The sequence below is a fragment of the Vigna umbellata genome, chromosome 10 (assembly GCF_029865625.1).
Source record: "Vigna umbellata cultivar VRB3 chromosome 10, Vumbellata_1.0, whole genome shotgun sequence".
In the NCBI taxonomy this organism is placed as follows: domain Eukaryota; kingdom Viridiplantae; phylum Streptophyta; class Magnoliopsida; order Fabales; family Fabaceae; genus Vigna; species Vigna umbellata.
This window is the reverse complement of record NC_142174.1, coordinates 17,980,899-17,996,787: the sequence shown is the minus strand read 5'-3', so window position 1 is coordinate 17,996,787 and position 15,889 is coordinate 17,980,899. Positions and strand designations below refer to the sequence as shown.

General features: G+C 36.7%; 3 protein-coding genes across 5 annotated transcripts; all 3 read left to right on the top strand.

Annotated features, from left to right (window-relative positions):
* Window positions 1-133: 133 nt before the first annotated feature.
* LOC124837809 (protein GET1-like) lies at window positions 134-4,337 on the top strand. 3 transcript variants are annotated; one of them, XM_088100117.1, is made up of 7 exons: window positions 134-330; window positions 572-651; window positions 1,190-1,260; window positions 2,166-2,224; window positions 2,327-2,408; window positions 2,650-2,699; window positions 3,914-4,337. In XM_088100117.1, exons 1-7 carry the CDS (start codon window positions 229-231, stop codon window positions 3,983-3,985), a joined length of 516 nt encoding a protein of 171 aa, XP_087956243.1. In that variant the 5' UTR covers window positions 134-228; the 3' UTR covers window positions 3,986-4,337. The 3 variants fall into 3 exon arrangements, with proteins under 3 accessions (XP_087956243.1, XP_047169228.1, XP_047169227.1); XM_047313272.2 differs by having other exon boundaries at window positions 134-339; XM_047313271.2 differs by having other exon boundaries at window positions 136-339; window positions 569-651.
* Window positions 4,338-5,438: 1,101 nt separating this feature from the next.
* REP (Rab escort protein) lies at window positions 5,439-15,875 on the top strand. The gene is made up of 9 exons (XM_047313255.2): window positions 5,439-6,232; window positions 7,088-7,210; window positions 7,319-7,418; window positions 13,105-13,143; window positions 13,267-13,513; window positions 13,594-13,669; window positions 14,338-14,530; window positions 14,891-14,971; window positions 15,253-15,875. The coding sequence occupies exons 1-9, from the start codon at window positions 5,544-5,546 to the stop codon at window positions 15,352-15,354; spliced, it is 1,650 nt and encodes a 549-aa protein (XP_047169211.2). The 5' UTR covers window positions 5,439-5,543; the 3' UTR covers window positions 15,355-15,875.
* On the top strand, window positions 7,451-9,767 carry LOC148192080 (uncharacterized). Its single transcript, XM_088100756.1, has one exon. The coding sequence runs from the start codon at window positions 8,655-8,657 to the stop codon at window positions 9,738-9,740; it is 1,086 nt and encodes a 361-aa protein (XP_087956882.1). The 5' UTR covers window positions 7,451-8,654; the 3' UTR covers window positions 9,741-9,767.
* Window positions 15,876-15,889: the final 14 nt, after the last annotated feature.

The following is a 15,889-nucleotide window of genomic DNA, read 5'->3' as shown; positions in this document are numbered from 1 at the left end:
TGGTGTAGTGAGGGGCACTCTAGTATTTTTCTCTTGTAGGGAGAGTGTAGTTAGTAATAATGTGATTGTATGAAGAAAAGCCAATAAAGTTAATGGCCGAATCAATACAGGAAAAGCCGATATGTTGGCCCATTTTTGTATTCCCCGCGGGTGAACCAGAAAGCAGAAAAGAAACTATCAGAAAACAGAACGCAGGCATCGGAATCTAACGAGGGAAGCGAGTGAATTATGGAAGACGAAGGAAGCCATGAACGTGAAGGGTCATTGGCAGCACCTCTCATATTTCTGATCGTTGCTTCTTTTCAATTTGCATACTATTGCCTCGATCAGGTTGCCAAGGTATCATTCTAATTTTTGTTATTTAATTGAAATTTGAAACAAAAACAATGTTATACCCATTCTCTCGATTAAGCTTATAAATTCAAATGTCGCATACCGTTCATTCTCGTTATAAACTAATCAAAGGATGGATTGATGTTGAAGTTTCGTTACTTTACCAAATAAGATACTTTATTGTTAAGAGAAACAAAACCTTGTGGCATTAACATCTAGGCGTATGATTTTCCAGCAGAGTGGATCTGATAGAGAAAAAGAAGCTCAGTTGCGTGGAGAAATAAAACGACTTTTGAAGGAGGCAAGTTTAATGTCGCAGTAAGTAAGGCTTTATAACAATGTTTCCTGTGCTGAAAAGAAAGGAGGTTCTCTTTTGGAACCCTTTTTCTGTTTTGAGTTGGTTTTATCGTTTGCATTGGTAAAATATTTTGCAATGTTTTTGGGGTTGATAATTTGAAATTAAAGGATGAATCTACAAATTTGTTTAAAGTCTATTTTGACGAGTGTTACAGATTTATGGCAGTAAAATTACATGCTAAATAAAAGAGAATAAGGAATGAGAAAAATTGATTGATCTTCGACAGAGAAGTATCGATACTCACTAAAATATTGAAGTTCATTTCAATTTGGAAAAAAGATAGTAAGAAATACTTGGCATTATTTAAACTAGTTGAACAAAGGAGGAAAGACAATGACAACTATGAAACTAGAGGTAGATTCAAATAGAGAAATCAGGCGGATAGGAGGAAGAAAAGTTAAGTAGCATGCATGAATACAAATCACTGAAAAGGGAGATGACTGTAAGATATGATTGCAAAATTTATGGTGTGGTTTGTGTCTCTCTTTATCCTCTCAGGCCATCAACATTTGCACAAGCAGCAAAACTCAAAAGGATGGCAACTGCCAAGGAGAAGGAACTTTCAAAGTGTGAGTTTATTTCTTGTTGCAAGTTTTTTACTTATCCTATTTTATCCCGTGCAATAGTGCAATGAAGAGCAATTAAGAAAAACCAATCATTGTTATCTCTCTTATTAATAAAAAATTCCCGACAGCACTGCATAGCTGTTTAATATAGCTGCAATTAAGTCGCAACTTTTATCCCATCATCGCTCCATCTTTCCAATCCATGCCTCTCTTAGTTTACTTAGTCTAATGAGTTTTGTAATAGTTTAATTAGGAGAATTTATTTATAAAAGCACATTGCTTGGTGTGTATCAATTGAATTAGAATCAATTCTAAAGTTTTTTTTCTACTTTCTGATATGAGTGTATGACTGAAACTGAAATATTTAGTTTATTGTTCCTACAGTGTAGACTAACACATTGCAAAGTTCAAATTTAAATTGACAAGAATTGTATGTGTATCAGTTTATGTGGTCTTTACAAGTACCATATAAAACCAAAGTTGATGAACCGATCAACAATGCAAGGTTATCTCTATTTTAGTAGTAAATAGTGAATATACCTTCTGGCGAAGAATCTGATTTGTAAGAATCTCCTTAAAACTACAACAATAGCAAAAAAAATTAATCATGAAATTTGGTGGTGATTGAAGAACAAGTGTGATTAAAAGTATTATAGGAGTGTGTATTATGTACCTATAAAGAAAGTTTGAATCACATCCTTATATTTCCTACACGTTAGGCCATAAGTTTAGGCAACCTGATTGTCATTCTTCATTGTACATTTTTTGTGCTAAAAATATTACTTCATGACATTTCCCCCCACACGAATATGGTTTTCATCTACATTTTAAACCTTTATTGCTTAGTTAGTTTAAATTCATTTTCTTACCTTCGAGTTTGTTAAGTTATAGTTCAAGATATTATGCAGACCGAAATTCAAGTCACAAAGATTATGCTGTATATTCAAAAGTGGTGCTCGTATTTAAGGTATCTTAAGATGTATGTGTATGTATATATGAATATAATTTTTGTTAACAGAATTTCTAGGTAAAGATTTATAATACACTTATTTTTGGCTTTGACATGTAGTATTTAACATATGCATTGCTGCTTATCTGGTTTTGGCGTGTTCCTGTGGCTAGCGTACATCGGCAACTTGTGCAACCATTTGGTAATGCAATAATGATTGAATAATACTTTAATTTTACTAAGTTGCATAATTAACCCTTTCACTCATTTGAACAAGATCTGCAGACTTTCTAGCTTGCGATACAAAAATCAGCTTTTTATTTTTAAGTTCTGAATTTCTAATCCATTCAAATGATGAGCCTACAAATATTCGTAAGCGTAATTGCTATTTCTTTTTTGAGAAATAAGGAGATTTTGCTTTGACTTCTGAACATATTTTGTAGGGAGCTGGTTATCTTGGAAGTCCGGAGGAGTTCAAAGTAACAGTGTCCCGGTAACTATTGCTTGGACCTTTTTCCCTTTCTTGGTGATTTTTTTTTGTCTTTTATTTATTTAACTTTGAGGAATCTTTCGGTTGGGAAAGGTATCTCTTGGTAAGGTCTCTTAATGTGCATCGTTGCCATCATTTTTGCAGTGCCGAGTTCGGTTACTACCACTATTAGCCCTAGTATTTAATTGAAAGAAACTAGTTTTTAAAGCTTAAAATGGTGCTTTTTGTGTTGATTACCCAAAATTACTTTTTGAAAATCTTGTTTAGCTTATCTTACGATTTAAATACGTATTTATATGTTTAGGATAATGCAGGGAAATATCGTAATATGATTATCTGTTGTTTTGCTAAATTTCCAGAATAACCTGTAAAAGAATTTAGTTTAGAGCTTATATTTTTGGTAAAAAGGACAATTTATATGCAATTAGTTTAAATTTATTTATTTTATATTATACAAAATGAGTCATAATAAGTGATTACTTAATGAGAATTTATTCAATGATTATCGAATGAAGTTATTTACCAATAATTATTGAATGAAGTTATTTACCCAAATAGTAAAAGAAAATAGTTATTTTTTAAATATATTTAGTTACGGTTAACATAAAATCGACGTATGAAATGAACTCTTGATAACAGAAAAATGACTAAACTTTTTGGCAAAATTCGAATATCATTTGAATTCAAGAACATTTTTGGGTCTATTAGTAGTAAAATATTATAACTATTCTATCTTAGTAATAGGGAATTAGTGGTTTGGTGTATTAATAAGATATCATTACGTTATTGTATTGTTTATTCTATTTTATTGATTCAATATAGGGAGCAAATTACTAAAAAATGTGATAAGACAGTCTCCTCATTGTTGGGAACTAATTTTATTCGTTTCACTATTTATAAGATTATAAGATTTCACTCATTATAAGTATGTAGTGTAAAAAAATCTTCTATGTATTTTAAAACTAATAAAGTATAAAAAATATCAAATTAATAGTTGAAGTTATAAAAACATTACATTTAAGTATTATTTATGATATTAATCATTAATTTTTCAATCATTAAGCATTACCATCTTCTATTCTCCAAAGCATTCCGCATACTAAAGGATTCAAGTGTAATACTTTAGTCACACTCCACTAAGTTCAGCTAATCGTCTGCAGAGTTCATTTTTTTTTTAATTTAGAGTTGTTTCTAATGGTGTCTTTTTATCATTGCAGGTTGGGATAATATCGTGGTTAGTAGTATCCGCTAGAGTTTGCAGATTTGTCCGTCGAGCTTATAGCAAATAAAGAATACCTTTTTGGATCCCTTTTAAAGTGTTTTCACTTAAAAGTAAAAGAACCATGAGCTGCTTCAAATCTTGGTTTTGAAGTAGAATGAAGATGTTTGCGTTAAATAGATGTCACAAATGTAAGAAATTTGGTTTTGTATTTCTCTTCCCAGTCTGCTGGATCATTGACTTGGTTGTAAGTAGCTTGTAGGTTTTTCAGTCTGGTTTAGTGTATAGATCCTCCCTCCACCACCACCTTATACTTCTTCCACCTCTCCATGTTATTTTAAATACAATTATATTAAGTTAAAAAGATTTTTACTTTTACCTATTTTAAATAATTTGAAACCTTAATTTTACTTTCCCAGCACTTACCCACGGAACTCTCTTCCTCTTTCTCCATTTTCTTTTCACCTCCCCATCTCCCGCGCTTACATTCCTTTTTCTTTTGAGTTTTTTTTTTGGTTTGAAAGCTTCCATTGTCGCCATAGTGTGAAGGAGTGTCGCCACCGTGGTGTGAAGGAGCGTCCAGAGCGTCGACCAACATGAGGAAGTATACATCAACGGAGGTGACATCCTTCAACGGATGTCAACATCCGTTCAAGGAAAAACGGATGTCGACATCCGTTTTACCTTAAACGAATGTTGACATCTGTTGAAGGATGTCACCTCCGTTTAAAGATTACGTTTTTTATTTTAGGGTTTGTTTTCAAGGTTTATTCGAATACGCACCTAGAGGAAGCACGAGAGCGAATGTACCACGAGAGCGAATGTACCACGAGAGCGAATGCACCACGAGAGCGAATACACCACGAGAGGGAGACTGCTTGATAATTCTTTCCACCACCATCAACCTTTGTAACTTAATCTCACAACGACGAAAGAAAGAGAAAAAGAAATATAATGTTAAAATGAAAGAAAAATATTTTACTCATGTACGAGACTAGAATATGTTATTAGAGAAATAGGTTGTGAATGGATAAAATTAAAAAGTAATAACTCTAAAAATAAAATTTTACAGCAAAATAGTAAAAGAGAAGTGAAGGAAGAAAGGTGTGGTGTTCACTCCGATTGGAATTTGTTTGTAATCCTTTATTCATACATATATAATAATACTTTTGCATGATATCTTGAGTGATATAGTTTAACTAATTATGACAGTCGTTAAACATGAAGTTATAGTGTACCAATATATAAACATAACAGTTGGGGCTGTTAACATAGGAAATGTAAACCTTTTCTTCTTTGAACTTCTGAAGTCTATTTTCGATACAGTAATTTTCTGAAATATTGTTTTAAAAATTGATTATTTAAATAGATTTATTATTTTCGCAAGAAATAACATTAATTAAATATAAATTATAAAATAATATTATACCTTTTAAATTTAAAAACAAAAATATATCGAAATAATGTTCAAACAAAACTTAATGTACCGAAGGATAAACATAAACCTTAGCGATCTCAACCACAGTCAAACTAAAACCATTCTTGTACTAATTCAAACGATACACACTAAACCACTTTTTCTCGCACGACACATACGCAATTAACCTGCACGCGCCGTCGTAGTCGCTATGAGTGAATCCCAAGACCCGTTATCCTACCCTCCCATAGACCCCGTCAACTTCGATCTCATCATCGTCGGCACCGGCCTATCTGAATCCGTCGTCGCCGCCGCCGCATCTGCCGCCGGCAAAACTATCCTCCACCTCGATCCCAACTCCTTTTACGGCAGCCACTTCGCCTCTCTTTCCTTCCTCGACTTCACTTCCTACCTCACTTCTCCCAACCCTCTCCCCACAGCCGTCACAACCACCGACTCCGAAGACGTTGTTCTCGATCTCCTCCACCAACCCATATGCTCCGACGTGGAAATCTCATGCTACGATGAATACTCGTTCCTCTGCGAAAATTCGAGAAAATTCAACATCGATTTGGGAGGTCCGAGGGCGCTGTTCAGCGCGGACAGGACGATCGATCTGCTGTTGAAATCTGGCGCGGCGCAGTATTTGGAGTTCAAAGGAATCGATGAAAGCTTCGTGTACGAACCGAATGGGGGTTTGGCGAACGTGCCGGATTCTCGCGGAGCGATTTTCAGAGACAAGAAGCTTTCGCTGAAGGAGAAGAACCAGTTGATGAGGTTCTTCAAGTTGGTTCAACAGCACTTGGATGATAATCAGGAGGAGAAAATTTCGGAGGAGGATATGGAGATTCCTTTTGTTAATTTCTTGGAGAAAATGAAGTTGCCGCCTAAGATAAAATCGTATTCACCATTTCTGTTTCTAGTGAGATTTGATTTTCATTCATTTCTGCACGGCATAATCATATTTCTTCAGCTTAGCAATTTGTTTATTTAGCCTTTCATTTTGTGTGTCCTGTCTGATTTACAGCACTTTCAAGTTGCTATGTATGATATTATTAAAAGTATGTACATTATTGTAAAATGTACGTCTTCAGACCTGTAGATAAAGGTGTTTTATTAGCCTATAAGTACCACCATTCTGCAGATGAAAGTTTCTTCACTTCTAGATTACACTCACCACTGGTTCTTTATCATTTTTAACCCTAGTCAGGAAGAAAGTAGGAGAAACTATTGCTCCGCCTGCAGTTTCTTGTTTGTTATTGTATCGTGTACCTTTATGTTTCATGGTTATTCATAGGCGGAAATAGTACTGGGAAATTTAGGTGTTCTGCTATATGAAAATCAACATTGAATCACAAGCGAAGTGGCTTACACTAAAGAATGATGTAATAGACTCTTTTGTACAGTTTTGATATAGTTTTCTTAGGAATAGATGCAGTGATGCTTTATTAGTGTCTGGATTATATTTATTGTCTCTCTCCATGAAGCTGTTGATTTGTATGCTCCATGTAAGTGAAATCTGGACATTGGATAATAGCACATGAAATCTTTAGTGCTCAGTTTGTTTGTCTGCTTGAAGTCTTATTTTACATTTGGAAAACTGAAGTTGATCATCTTCTCCTGTGATGAAGAGAACTACTATTTATTCATATTTCATTGATGGTTTTTAGTAAAGTATGTCAACTCAAAGAATGCACGCATAACCTGTTGACCTGCTTCAAGTACGCTAAGGTAAAGTCTTTTTATCTTCCACAGGATACTTTTGTATGCTATAGCTCTGGTAGATTATGATCAAGACAGTAACGAGGTTTTTAAAGATTTGCTCAAAACAAAAGTTGGAATAGATTGTTTAGCTCAATACAGCTCATCTGTTGGAAGGTATTTCATATTCTTGTACTTTCATGTATTACATTTTCCTTTTTTTGTTTTCATTTAATGGATGCTGTTTAATTTTTGTTTTTGAGATACTTATAATTTTTCACTCAGGTTTCCTAATGCTCCTGGTGCGTTGCTTTATCCTATTTATGGTGAAGGAGAACTACCACAAGCCTTTTGTCGCCGTGCTGCTGTCAAAGGTTGCATTTATGTAAGTTACAATGGATGACTATTACAGAAATTTTCTAGTTGCTGTGACTTCTCTAGAGGTTGCATTTTTGTTTGAAAACTTGTTTAATAAACAAAAAATAGAAACATTGGTTTATAAATTGATTCTAGATGCTAAGTGCATATTGCCTGTTTCTCTTTCTTCTGTTTTTTGCCCTGTTACATAAGTGGCATCTTACCTTATATATGGTAGAAGGAAACATGGTTTGGCTATCATGTTGTCAAGGAATGTGGCATGTTTGGTTTTTTCTGGCTCTTTCTTTCTGAATGACAGGATTGAGGTTTCCGTAGAAGGGATGGATTCTGTTAGAATAATTACTATTTTATATCATCATTAAGGCTAGTCTGTTAGACCAGTAATGAGTAGTACCTAGTTCTGTACCTAGAGGCCTTGTGCAGACTCTTGGTGTTCCATGTACTCTTGCTTTTTCAATATATATAGAAGAGAATGAGAGGGATCTATTAAGCCCTTAGAATATATTTTTATCAGTTTTTAATCTCAAGTTGGTATCAGAGCAGGTTCACCCTGCTCTGGTTTCTGTCCTGGGTTGTCTACCAGTCGTTCGCATATGTCTGGTGCCCTTTGCCGTTGTCCGTGGTTGTCTTGTCACTACATGCAGCTGTCAACTGCAGTTTAAAGTTCTTCAACTTGGTTCTCTGCCATCTCACATCTGTCCGCCGTCCGCCGTCACTGGTCCGTCCGGCAACCACTGGATCTGGTTCGTCTCTTCACGCGACGACCACCCCCACCGGTGCCGGAGTCTGATTCTCTGTCCGCCGCCGTCCACCGCCGTCCGCCGTCACTGTTCCGTCCGGCGACCACTGGATCAGGTTCGTCTCTTCATGCGACGACCACGCCCACCGGTGCCGGAGTCTGATTCTCCTCCACGCACCACTTCTTTGTGCGCTGCGAACAGGCGCGTACTGTTCACGTGCCGCCCTCTGCCCATCGGAAGGTCACCGCGACTCCTCCATAGTTGTCACCTGAACCTCCTCTCTCTGTTCTGACCCTCAAAACCCTACTTCAGTGAAGTCCAGAAGCTCCCCTTGAAGAAAACCCTAAGGAACCCTCTCGGTTTTTGGTTCCTCACTGCTGCGTTTTTTTCTTTCATTACCAAGAATTGCGTCTGGAAGTGTTCTTTCTTTCTCTGGAAGTCCCTCCATTACTTTCGAAAAGCTAAACGGAAAGAATTATCTGTCTTGGTCTGCTGCCGTGGAAATGTGGTTCCTCGGTCAAGGACATTATGACCACCTTGAGCAGGATGGAAGCCAAGTACCTTCTGAAAAGGCTGAACAATGGAAACAAGTAGATTTCCAATTGTGTGCCCTATTGTGGCAATATGTGAAACCTCGACTTTTGATATCTCTTAGAGCCTTCAGAACATGTCACTCTTTTTGGAAGAAAGCTCAAAGCATTTATGCTAATGATATTCAACGTCTCTATGATACAACAAACAAGCTTGCATGTCTCAAAATGACAGACCATGATATGGTCTCCTTCGTGACTGAAGCCCAAGCAGCTGCGGAAGAGTTGAGAACGTTCTTGGAAGTGGAATCTTTGAAAGACATCAAGAAGAAGCTTGACAAGTATTATATGGTGATAATCCTCCGTGCTTTACATCCAGATTTGAATCATATCAGAGATCAACTTCTGACAAGTCATGAGGTCCCTTCCTTGGAAGCCTTGACCACACGTCTTCTTCGTGTTCCAGTGCCTCAATCTCATGAAGGTCATGAAACAATGGAACCATCTGTCATGATTGCCACGCGAGGAAGAGGAGGACGTGGCATTAGAGGAGGAGGACGTGGAGGTCGGGGACGTCCACAGTGCACTTACTGTAAGAGGGTGGGTCACACCCAAGAAAACTGCTACTCCTTGCATGGTTTTCCTTCAAAAACCGCCAATATCTCTAAGGCTGAAACTCCCACTTTCGACTCCAAGTTCACTGAGGAAGAGTATCAAGAGTATCTGCGATTAAAGTCTAACAGCTTGGCCCAATCATCTCAATCCCCAAGTACATCCACAACTTGCATTTCTCAATCCATGGAAGGTCAAAATTCATGGGTAATTGACTCGGGTGCTTCTGATCACATCTCTGGTAAGACCTCATTGTTCTCAACCCTTTCCCTCCAAGAAAAACCTCATTTCATTACCCTTGCAAATGGCTCTAAAACTTGTTCAAAGGGAGTCGGTCACGTCTCCCTCTCTCACTCTGAAATCTGTTCTTTTTGTCCCAAACTGTCCATTCAATTTACTTTCCTTAAGTCATTTAACCAAAATATTGCATTGTTCAATAACTTTTGATTCAAAATCTTTTGTTATACAGGAGCGTGGCTTGGGGAGACAAATTGGAAAAGGATATGAAGCTGGAGGTTTATACCATTTTGGATCTCGTCCACGGGTATCCTGTGTTGCAGCTCTTCCCCCTAAAGTGTTACATGACCGATTTGGCCATCCTCACTTGTCAAAGATAAAAAAGATGTGTCCTGAACTTAGTGGTCTTCAGACTTTAGAATGTGAGTCTTGTCAACTAGGAAAACATGTTAGATCTATCTTTCCTAAAAGGTCTCAATCAATGTACAATTCTAGTTTTTCTATTATTCATTCTAATGTCTGGGGACCTAGTCGCATTTGTTCTTTTGGTTTTAGGTATTTTGTTACATTTATTGATGAGTATTCTAGATGTACTTGGGTTTATCTAATGAAAGATCACTCTGAATTGTTACCCATCTTCACATCCTTTTGGAATGAAATCAAGAACCAATTTGGTCAAGTAATTAAAATCTTAAGAAGTGATAATGCTAAAGAGTATTTCTCCTCCACTTTTTCTGCAATCCTTAGCTCCCATGGTATTTTGCATCAGTCCACTTGTCCTCATACACCCCAGCAAAATGGTATAGTCGAAAGAAAAAATAGACACTTGGTTGAAATTGCTCGTACCCTTTTGCTTGGTGCCCATATTCCTGTTGATCACTGGGGGATGCCATCTTAACTGTCTGTTTTCTTATTAATAGGATGCCCTCCTCCTCTCTCAATAATAAAGTCCCTTTCTCTATTCTCTTTCCCAATGATCCTCTCTTTCACACCCCTCCTCGAGTTTTTGGTTGTGTCTGTTTTGTTCACGACATGTCTCCGAGGCTAGACAAGCTCTCTGCTCGTGCGATCAAATGTGTCTTTTTAGGCTATTCTCGGCTTCAAAAAGGGTACCGGTGTTACTCTCCTGAAACCAAGAAGTACTACATGTCTGCCAATGTTACATTCTTTGAACAAACACCTTTCTTCTCTCCATCTGTTCAAGATGTTCATATCCTCCAACAGGTCCTTCCTCTTCCAGTGGTTGAGCCCAATATCTCCAATGTTTCAATCAATCCAAGTCATACTCAAAGTCCTCCCGAACCTTCCTCTCCACATATTGATATCTTCCGCCACAGTACCCCGATGGATAGTCCTCTTCCAGAAAATGGTGGATCTCCTCCTTCATATTCTTCTCCCTCACCGCCTCTTGGTGAAAATGATTCTGGTTGGCCCATTGCTCTCAGAAAAGGTACTCGTTCCACTCGAAACCCTCATCCCATTTATAATTTTCTTAGCTATCACAGACTGTCGCCCTCCTTTTATTCCCTTTTATCCTCAGTGTCTTTTGTGGTTATACCCAAAAATGTGAAAGAAGCACTTGATCATCCTGGATGGCGACAAGCCATGATTGCATAAATGCAGGCTCTTGACCACAGTAATACTTGGGAGCTTGTGTCACTTCCCCCGGGCAAAAAGGCTGTTGGTTGTCGATGGGTATATGCAGTTAAAGTCGGCTCTAATGGTGACATTGATAGGCTAAAAGCTTGGCTGGTTGCAAAAGGGTACACTCAGGTTTATGGCCTTGATTATTGTGACACCTTTTCTCCCGTGGCCAAGATGACTACCATTCGTCTTTTCTTCGCAATGGCAGCCATTCGTCATTGGCCACTTCATCAATTGGATATCAAAAATGCCTTTCTCCATGGTGATCTTGAGGAAGAAGTTTACATGGAGCAACCTCCTGGGTTTGTTGCTCAGGGAGAGTCTGGTATGGTTTGCAAATTGCACCGATCTCTATATGGGCTCAAGCAATCACCACGTGCTTGGTTTGGAAAATTCAGCTCCATTGTTCAAAAATTTGGGCTAAGACGTAGTGAAACAGATCCCTCAGTCTTTTATTATCATTTATCTCTTGGGAAATGTGTTTACTTAATAGTATATGTTGATGATATAGTCATTACAGGAAATGACACTGCTGGAATATCTCAATTGAAGGAGTACTTGTGTAGACATTTCCAAACCAAGGATCTTGGAAGCCTCAAATACTTCTTAGGCATTGAAGTAGCTCAGTCAAAAGATGGAGTTGTAATCTCCCAAAGGAAGTATGCTCTGGATATTTTGCAAGAAACCGGCATGATTAATTGTAGACCGGTTGACAGTCCTATGGACTCAAATCAAAAATTAACAGCAGAAGGTGAGTTATTCTCCGACTCGGAGAGATATAGGAGGCTAGTTGGAAAACTAATCTATCTACTATTACAAGGCCGAATCCATCTTTTGCAGTTGGAGTGGTTAGTCAGTTCATGCAAGCTCCATGTGTTGGCCATTGAAATGCTATCATTCGCATTCTAAGGTATGTGAAAAAGGCTCCCGGGCAAGGGCGGTTATATGAAGAAAAAGGAAGCCTTCAGGTATCAGGATATTGTGATGCCGATTGGGTGGGTTCTCCTATTGATAGACGATTTACTACTGGATTTGTGTTTTCCTTGGAGGAAACATTATCTCATGGAAAAGTAAGAAACAGATTGCAGTGGCTTGATCAACAGCTGAAGCTGAATATAGGGCAATGGCGTCACTAGCATGTGAACTTATATGGGTGAAGCAGTTCCTTCAAGAGCTTAGCTTTTGTGACATCCAGAGTATGAAGATGTATTGTGATAACCAAGCTGCTCTTCACATTGCATCAAATCCAGTGTTTCACGAGAGAACTAAACATATAGAAATATATTGTCATTTTGTTCGGGAAAAGTTATTGTCAAAAGAAATATGTACCGAGTTTGTTGGATCAAATGACCAACTTGCAGATGTGTTGACCAAGTCATTAAAGGGACCTCGGATTCAGTTTATTTGTTCCAAGCTTGGTACATACAATCTGTCCAGCTTGAGGGGGAGTGTTAGAATAATTACTATTTTATATCATCATTAAGGCTAGTCTGTTAGACCAGTAATGAGTAGTACCTAGTTTTGTACCTAGAGGCCTAGTGCAGACTCTTGGTGTTCCATGTATTCTTGCTTTTTCAATATATATAGAAGAGAATGAGAGGATCTGTTAAGCCCTTAGAATATATTGTTATCAGTTTTTAATCTCAAGTGATTCAAATTTTACTACACAAGGATATTTGTTATATTATTCCATTTAATGAAACTACTATCTGTGTGCTTTATTGTCATAACGATTTACTTGTTTAGGGTTGGGATGAAACTCCTATATCTTTGTTCTCTTGATATTAATATTTGGATGTTTTAGGATGTTTTATTGGCAAAGTAAATACCTTGTTAAGTATGTATCTGCTTACATGTTTTCAAAATTATTTTTGTTTATTGTTTTGTTGACCATATCTGCTTATTTACATTTTATACTTCTGTGATTCAGGTTCTAAGAATGCCAGTTGTTTCGCTGCTTATGGATAAGGTGCTACTATATATATATATCTTAGTTTTTTGTTATCTAGCACTTTTTTGTGTGAGAAAAGATGAGGTTGAAGCCAAGTGCAAAAGGAATTTCATCTTTTTAATTTTTTAACTGACATTGCAGGCTACTGGGCTTTATAAAGGTGTTAGGTTAGCTTCAGGTCAAGATTTATATAGCCAACAACTGATTCTGGATCCATCCTTCACTATTCCGTCACCATTGTCTTTGTCTCCAAGAGATTTTCCATGTGAAAGGCTCCAAATGCTGAGTCAGAGAGATATTAAAGGAATGGTGGCTAGGGGAATATGCATCACAAGAAGTTCAATAAAGCCAGATGTATCTAATTGCTCAGTGGTGTATCCTCCTAGATGTAAGAGAAATCTAAACTATGCATTTATAATTAGAGGCATATTAACATATGAGAAAGAAATTAATTTTTTTCTCCTGTAGCTTTGTATCCCGAACAGATGACATCAATCAAATCTCTTCAGATAGGATCAAATCTTGCTGTTTGTCCTGAGGGAACGTAAGTTTCTTGCCAAATAGAAATTGAAATGTTCATTTTAAATATAATCTTTTATTTCTGCTTATCTTAAATTCTAACAAATCAGATTCTACATATAAAAATCTGAGTTAATTAACTTCTATCCATGATTGAACCTCCCCAAAGCTCTGCCTGAACAAAAGAGTAAACTCGATTTCGTTGTCAAACCCCCACAATAAAATCTTCATAGTAAATTTTGAAAATTCCTTTTGAAGTAGCTTGCATTTTATTTTATCAAAAGGATGCATCCAACACTTAAAAGAGGAAAATGCGTTTTTCTTAAGAAAATGAAGGACCCAAGAAACAAGCATGGGCTCCACGTTTCTATTGGTTGGCTTTTTTAAATTGCGCCTATTCTTCAATGGGATTAAGCTGCAGAGCATTAAAAAATAAAGAAGCATTATACAAATATTTTTATAATTTAATTGCTTCCATTTAGAAACATTTTTTTACTGATAAATCGCAGGCTTCTTCCATAGTCATCTTTTACATTCTTCGTTGGCCCCAGGATAGTGACTGTTACTCCCATAATTTACGTTTAAAGTTCTGCTCCGTGTTACCATATTCATATTCAACTACTAGTTATTATATTTATATTTCCCGTGTGAACTTCTGAACTTAAACTGACATGTCTTTGTTTTCTTCGTCAGTTTCATTTTATATTTTTCCACTTTGTGCAATAATGCCGATGAAGGAAAGAATCTACTAAAAGCAGCCATGATTGCTCTTCTCACACTGCCTGTATCCGGAAACACTGAAAGTATTTCAAGTGTTCAAAGTGATAGTGAGGATACTAAACCGATTGTGCTCTGGAGTGCATTGTATATTCAGAAATTAATTGTGGTGTGCTTCTAATCCATATTCACAGATTTATTTCTTCAATAGTATTTTCTTTTACCTGCATGTTGTTGCATGTGCACTTGTTTCCTTTACTGTAACACTCATTAATTTATTTTTATTATTATGGAGACTGTACCCTGATAACCCTGTCTATTTTTTTAAAATGTTTTTATTTTTTATATCTAGTAAGGATTAGGGCCCTACGACCACATATCTTATATTTTTCAAAGAACAAAAGCACTGTTAACTAACTAGGCAGTGCTTTTTAATTTTGTCATGAATGTGTTTCAAAATTGTAACCTGAGTAAACATTGACATGGACATCATTTTCTGACTATGGATATACTGTGATCACCTTTTCAGAGTAATTTTGAATTGATCAGCTCTACTTCTACACCGGATGGAAATCTGAACTACAATGACCTTTTAGATGCAGCTGAGGAGGTTTGTCTGATCATTCTTCATTTTGAAAAAAATATTTTTTCTCATTATCGCTGTTGCTTCTTCTTGTTGTCACTCAAGTAGCTAGCTACAAACCTTATTTTGGGCTAGTTGCTTGTCATTTTTGTTTGCCAATGAAAATTAGGGAAATGAACTAGAAAATATTTATGCACGTGTACATTTGCTTTGACAAGTGATTCCGTTAAGATAAAATTTACAAACCTTGATTAATAATTCATAGCTCTGTAACTGAGCTTACTATTTTGGTGGTGGTATTCTCGCAGCTATTTCGTCAGATGTACCCCAATGAAGAATTCTTTCCAAAGGCAACACCACCCGAAGATCCTACAGATGAGGATGATAATGGGTTAACTCTGGATAGCTAAATAAGGTAAAAATTAGCTGATCATTTCATGTCAGAACAGTAGGAGAAAGGAACTCGTGAAAAATACACACGCCCAAAAAATTGAGGATGGGGATTAAAATTTGTAATTATAGAGGTAAAAAGTTTACATATCTTAATTTTTAGATGAACAAAATCAAAAAGAAGTCTTCAAGGCTAGGAAAAGTATTGATCAATTATTCTGAATTTTTTTGGTAAAGCATAGACATACTCATTTGATTCCAAATATCCACTTATGAGCACTTGTTGGACCAAGTTATCACTTGTTATTGATGCGGAAATGTGGAAATTCCATGGGGGGCTGAATTACAGCGGTATCGTTCCTATATCTTCATCTGCAATTTGTATTTTAGAACAATTCGATTGTATAATATTTGTATGAGCATTGGATGATTTGAATTTGCTTCAACTGTGACCGACATGAATATTGTATGTTGGACAAGTGCGCTTAATTTTGCCATAAGATTGACTTAATACAGAACAGAACAATCAAATGTCCTTTCACTTGATAACGTTTC

Bases quoted from the DNA above. Each gene is read 5' to 3' on its own strand.
- LOC124837809 (XM_047313271.2), top strand. From the start codon at position 229: ATGGAAGACGAAGGAAGCCATGAACGTGAAGGGTCATTGGCAGCACCT. The intron at 1,261-2,165 runs GTGAGTTTATTT...GATATTATGCAG, and splicing joins GGAGAAGGAACTTTCAAAGT to ACCGAAATTCAAGTCACAAA. The intron at 2,409-2,649 runs GTAATGCAATAA...CATATTTTGTAG, and splicing joins GCAACTTGTGCAACCATTTG to GGAGCTGGTTATCTTGGAAG.
- REP (XM_047313255.2), top strand. From the start codon at position 5,544: ATGAGTGAATCCCAAGACCCGTTATCCTACCCTCCCATAGACCCCGTC. The intron at 6,233-7,087 runs GTATTCACCATT...TATCTTCCACAG, and splicing joins TTGCCGCCTAAGATAAAATC to GATACTTTTGTATGCTATAG. The intron at 13,670-14,337 runs GTAAGTTTCTTG...TTTCTTCGTCAG, and splicing joins GCTGTTTGTCCTGAGGGAAC to TTTCATTTTATATTTTTCCA.
- LOC148192080 (XM_088100756.1), top strand. From the start codon at position 8,655: ATGTGGTTCCTCGGTCAAGGACATTATGACCACCTTGAGCAGGATGGA.